General features: G+C 44.5%; 1 protein-coding gene across 1 annotated transcript in view; it reads right to left on the reverse strand.

Moving 5' to 3' along the window:
* The window catches only part of LOC134354771 (sterol O-acyltransferase 1-like), a 75889-nt gene extending 70830 nt beyond the window's left edge, over positions 1–5059 (reverse strand). Inside the window, exons 1-2 of the mRNA XM_063064002.1 lie at positions 4042–5059; positions 3428–3555 (exon numbers count right to left, since the gene is read on the reverse strand). Of these exons, the coding sequence (XP_062920072.1) occupies positions 3428–3530 (103 nt within the window). The 5' untranslated portion in view covers positions 3531–3555; positions 4042–5059. The remainder of the gene's footprint in view (positions 1–3427; positions 3556–4041) is intronic.
* Positions 5060–6000: the final 941 nt, after the last annotated feature.

Here is a 6000-nt window from a genome sequence, read left to right on the forward strand (position 1 = left end):
AACCTACAGGGAGAACTTGCTAACTGCATGCAGACAGCCATCCAAGGTCAGCGTTTAACCTACGTCTCAGGCAGAGGGGGGAATGGGTCTACTAGCTGTACTGAGTATATTGCAAATTGGTGCTTGTAATATGTCTCCTCTACATCAGAGGAACTAAACATTGGTTGTGTGACTGGACTGAGGAGCAGCTGTGCTCAGCTCACAGGAATGACCTGGGTTTCCAGCTGCCTGCCATTTTCATTCACTACCTGATACCCATCCCCCATTTTGTTTTGCCTCTGGCCTCCTGCATTGTAATGAACAACAAGTCATCTTGCAACTATTACCCATTTATCTAACTTCAGATTATATGTTCTTTCTTCCTACACAACTATTTCTGCCGTTGCTTTTTCTTTTGTAAAAACCAGCAGGTACAGAAAAGATTCACAAGCATGTTGCCTGCACTGAAGGTTTCAGGTTATCGAGAGGCTGGATAATTATTAACTCATACCATACAGCAGAGTCCTTCAGCCCAACATGTCCACTCTAAGCACTCTGCCCAGTTGCATATCCCTCCATACCCAACTCATTCAAATACCCATCTACCTCATCCATTTCTCATAGTCCGACTTAAACCTGGCAAGTTCCTCTCTGTCATGCGTATCTAAACCCCAAACTCCTCCACCCATGTAAGTGGCAGGTTCAAAATCCTACTGCTTTTCACTTGAAGAGACTTTCCCCCACATCCTTTACCTCCTGAGATGTATGCTAGTGGGTAAAGTTTTATGCTAATTGCACAGTCTAAGCATAATCTTGATCAAAGGAAGAGATTCAATCAACCACCCATTGGACATCAAATTGTCACTCAATCTTTTTACCATAAGCAGAGAGAAAACATTTTTTGCTGATCTGCTCAATTTCCTCATTCAGGTAAATCTTCTCTGCACATTCTTTCAAACTTCTAGAATCTCTTCTTAGTTAGTAGTCTCTTACAACCAGCTGCTTAAACAAGCAACACACATAGAAGTTGCTGGTGAACGCAGCAGGCCAGGCAGCATCTCTAGGAAGAGGTACAGTCGACATTTCGGGCCGAGACACTTCGTCAGGGCTAACTGAAAGAAGAGCTAGTAAGAGATTTGAAAGGGGGAGGGGGAGATCCGAAATGATAGGAGAAGACAGGAGGACGAGGGATGGAGCCAAGAGCTGGACAGTTGATTGGCAAGGAGGATATCAAAGGATCATGGGACAGGAGGCCCAGGGAGAAAGAAAAGGGGGAGGGGGGAAAAAACCCAGAGGATGGGCAAGGGGTATAGTGAGAGGGTCAGAGGGAGAAAAAGGAGAGAAAGAAAAAGAATGTGTGTATATAAATAAATAACGGATGGGGTATGAGGGGGAGGTGGGGTATTAGCGGAAGTTTGAGAAGTCAATGTTCATGCCATCAGGTTGGAGGCTGTACACAGCGTTTAATTTTGTCCTCACAAAGCATTGGTATAAACAAATCCAGGGGTAGGATTTGGGCATTTACTTAAGAAAGCAATGGAAACAGACTGATAATTACCTCTCAACTGCTTCTGCAACACATGAAAGTACTTCCTCATTTAATGAAGTGACTGACTGGGCAGTTCCTCCTCCCTGATTCATGAAAAACAGCATCACCACTATGTCTCAGAACACTCTGGGCTCACATGAGATATCAACGATCCAAGACTTGTGCAATACAGGAAAATGTGCATGTTAACTTCCTTTACACTCTCCTCACTCTTGCAATTTTATAACTGCTCATCTGCTGGGTCTCATGCTTTACTTATGAAGCAGAAATAGCAATTAGCTTAAAACAGTTTCCTCCAGAAGCTTTCATTAACTCCTACAGTCTTCCTGCTTCATTGTGAAGGTATATCTTCTACAACTGTTGAATCTCTGCTGGAAGGAAAATAGAGCTAAAAATAGAAAGATAGAAAACCTACAGCACAATACAGGCCCTTCGGCCCACAATGCTGTGCCGAACATATACTTACATTAGAAATTACCTAGGGTTACCCATAGCCCTCTATTTTCTAAGCTTCATGTACCTATCCATGCACTCACCACTCTCACCGTAAAAAACTGACCCCTGACATCTCCTCTGTATCTACTTCCAAGCACCTTAAAACTGTGCCCTCTAGTGTTAGCCATTTCAGCCCTGGGAAAAAGCCTCTGACTATCCACACGATCAATGCCTGTCATCATCTTATACACCTCTGTCAGGTCACCTCTCATCCACCGTCTCGCCAAGGAGAAAAGACTAAGTTCATTCAATCTATTTTCATATGACATGGTCCCTAATCCAGGCAACATCTTTGTAAATCTCCTCTGCACCCTTTCTATAGTTTCCACATCCTTCCTGTAGTGAGGTGACCAGAAATGAGCACAGTACTCCAAGTAGGGTCTGACCAGGGTCCTATACAGCTGTAACAGTTGAAGGCCAATGCACCATATGCCTTCTTAACCACAGAGTCAACCTGCACAGCAGCTTTGAGTGTTCTATGGACTCGGACCCCAAGATCCCTCTGATCCTCCAGATTGCCAAGAGTCTTACCATTAATACTATATTCTGTCATCATATTTGACCTACCAAAATGAACCACCTCACACATAACTATTAAAAAATTAATGTAACTTTCAAATGATTTGGAATCAGTCAAGTGGCTAAAACAAAGTCTACACGCTACCCTCCCCTCAACGAACTGAAGTTTCACCAAAATTCAAGATGTACTGTTAGAGGCGGTCATCAACCTCAGTCATCCAATATCATCAGTATATTAAAAGCTCAACAGCCACATGGAAGGATAGTCATTAGGACCTCCTGACAAACAGATGCCCAATGACACACCAGAATTCACAGATCATATTTTGCCTGACGACTCTCCACCAACGCCGATACATATTGAAACAGTCACCTCAGCATTTTCTAGTGAACACCAGTCCAGAGTATTGTTTTGTTTTAACCAATCACTCTTACCGCAATGGGATAAAACAATCGTTATGAATGGCCATTAACGACACATACTGGACTACATACATTAACTTAGGTCTTGGCAGCTTTTCCAGATAAATATAAAACTGCTGGAACCTTGTAAACTTGGTGACAATAGATTCAGTGTCTGATCAAAAGTCATCGATTTAGTTCCACCGCTCTCGCCCTTCAAGCTACCCGGCTAAAGCAAAAATTAAAAAACTGTTGGAGTAACTCGTGGGCGGGCGGCCGGCCGGCGAGCGGGGTTGGGGGAGAAGATAAGATCAGGCAACATTTGTAGAGGAAAATGAATGGTAGAGTTTCCATACTACTTGACCAAAGGAGCAATCTCCAGCCTTTTTTTTAAATTATAGAATCGAACAACGCGACCTTCATCGTTTCCTTCTGACATTAAACGGAATGAATACAGCCGAACACGAGGGAGGATGAACTCACCATTACTGACCGATCGGGCGCACTCCGGCCCAGGTACCTCTGAAGATCTCATCTCATCCTCATCCAAAGACTTAGCAGACACACGGCGGCCTCGCAGCGTCATTGTTGCCCCACTCGCCACCAGCTTCCTGTCGAAAGTGGGAATAAAAAACACGTAGAATAACCGAGAGCAATGAATTGGAGGCCAGACAACTGAGGTCAACACTGCAGCTGAAATAAGCCTACACCGAGCCACTTCAAATCAAAACTTTTTGTTTTCACCGTCAGACAAGTTAGTTAAGGATGTTCCCTAGAACATTATGTCTAATCCAAAACAAGTAACACGACATTAAATACTAAGATTTCGAAAATTTAAACTGGTCAAGGGTCAGGTTTTAAAAGAAGTTCGGTAAGTCAGACGACTCAATAGGGCATTATTTGAGACGGAGATTGGTAAAGAGGGGAGAAATGCGACTTATGAGCAGCTACTGGGCCAGGTTTCCGTCGTCAGGCCATTTTCCCTACCTACGAGGATCTGGTCCACGGACTCCTGAGATACAGCACGTGATCTGGAGCCAGCGTACATTTGGCATTAGGTTGGAAGGAAGAGAACTTGAGGAACAAGAAGGAGATACCTGAAACCGGCAACAATTGCCCGGCTCCTCGTTTGGTCCGATATGAAACGTCTGGGTACGAACACCGGCGACGCACAGAGCCCGCTTCGCCGAACGACAGCCGACACGTCGCCTGCTTCCCCCACCAGCAAAGGAGCGGCCGGCCTCGTCACGCCGCGAGGTCACTCGTGCTGTTCACCGCCGACACCGGTGTAACTGTTCCCGGTCTCGGCGCTCCAAAGGACGTGACTCGCGGCGTTTGTGTGCCGACGCAGGGACGTACGGCGAGGAGCTGCTGAAACGAGATTGCGCGGGGTGGAGAGAAATCTGTTTTTTTCCTGTGTCCGCTAGTAACCCCGTCCCAGCAAATGAGCACCTTTGTTTAATCGCGTCCCTCATTGTCTGTCGGGTGGGAACAGCGCGGAGAAGGATACAAAAGAATAATTTAAAAACTGGTATTAATGCAAAGTATCCTATTGGCATAATTATATTTATTTCTAAATAATTTTATATGTTTAAGAGCTGACAGGCTCTCGTATGAAAAAATGCCATTAAATCATTCACTAAATTGAATTTTGCCTTGACCCCTGAAAGTTTACTCCATTTTTGTTGTTGTTTGTCTATAAACAACTAGACTTGTTGGGTTTTTATTTTATTTAGTGATACAGCGCGGAGTAGGCCTTTTCACCCCAGCATTCCCCGGCAACCCCGATTTAAACCTAGCTTAATCGTGGGACAATTTACAACGACTCATTAATCTACCCGGTAAGTCTTTGGGAGGAAACTGGAGCACCCGGAGAAGCCCCACACATATAAATCTCTTAGAGAGGGCGCTGGAATTGAACTCCCGATGCCCCGAGCTGTAATAGCGCAGCGGCCGGCGCAACGCTACCATAGCGCCCCCTCAGTTCTTTCATAATTTTTGGTGGGATATAGACCGCATTACCCGGTTTTACCTCAGAGATTCACAGTATGTGGCTATCGCTGCCAAGACCAATAATTACCCACTGCAGTGCGTTCCATTCACTTAAAACACGGTGTAAAAAAAAATTCTACTTCTGACACACTCCCCCTTTTCTTCAATCACTTAAAATTATGTTCTTTCCTTTTACCACCCTGGGTAAACGGTGCTGGCTCCCCACACCATCTACAGCTCTATCAAGTCTCCTCTCATCCTCCTTCACTCAAAACAGAAAAGCCCTAGTTTTTTCAACCTTTCCTTATTGGACGTTCTCTAATCCGGGCTTGATCCTAGTAAAACTCCTCTGCACTCTGTCTAAATCTTTCCTCCTAGAATGAGGTGACCAGAAACAAACACAATATTGCAAGCTTGGTGCAACCAGAATTTTATGGAGCTGTAACATTACCTCTCTGTTCTTCAACTCAAACCCATGACTAGCAAAGGTCAACACAACATACACCTTCTTAGCCATCCTATCAACTTCCACGACAGCATTGAGGGGCCTATGGACTTGAACCCCAAAATTTATCTCTTTCCATTAACTTTGTATTCTGACATCAATTTGTACTTTATATTTGTTTCCTTAAGTTTTGCTGATGTTTTCTTTCTTCTGGCCGATTGGCAGGGGTGGAGTGGTGGGTTGATGCTATCGTCGTCGTTCTTTTCTGCGAGTCGGGTTGGGGAACTGTTATTGTTGCTTTTTTTCAAGTCGGGCTGTATCGTGGATTGTTATTGCTGTTTTTTTTCTCTGCGAGTGAGGGAGTTGGAGATTGTTACTGTTGCTGTTTATTTTCTGCGAGTGAGGGGGTTGGAGATTGTTATTGTCACTGTTTATTTTCTGTGAGTGAGAGGGTTGGGATTGTCATTGTTGCAGGGGAGGGGGATTTGATGTTATTGTCACTGTTTTTCTGTGGGGGGTTAGAGTCTGCGAGTTTTGTTTCTTTTTCATGCGGCGGGGGGGGAATTGTCTTTTCTTTCATCCACTCTATGGCCTTTATGTATTCCGTGGCTATCTGGAG

This window comes from Mobula hypostoma, chromosome 12, assembly GCF_963921235.1.
Source record: "Mobula hypostoma chromosome 12, sMobHyp1.1, whole genome shotgun sequence".
In the NCBI taxonomy this organism is placed as follows: domain Eukaryota; kingdom Metazoa; phylum Chordata; class Chondrichthyes; order Myliobatiformes; family Myliobatidae; genus Mobula; species Mobula hypostoma.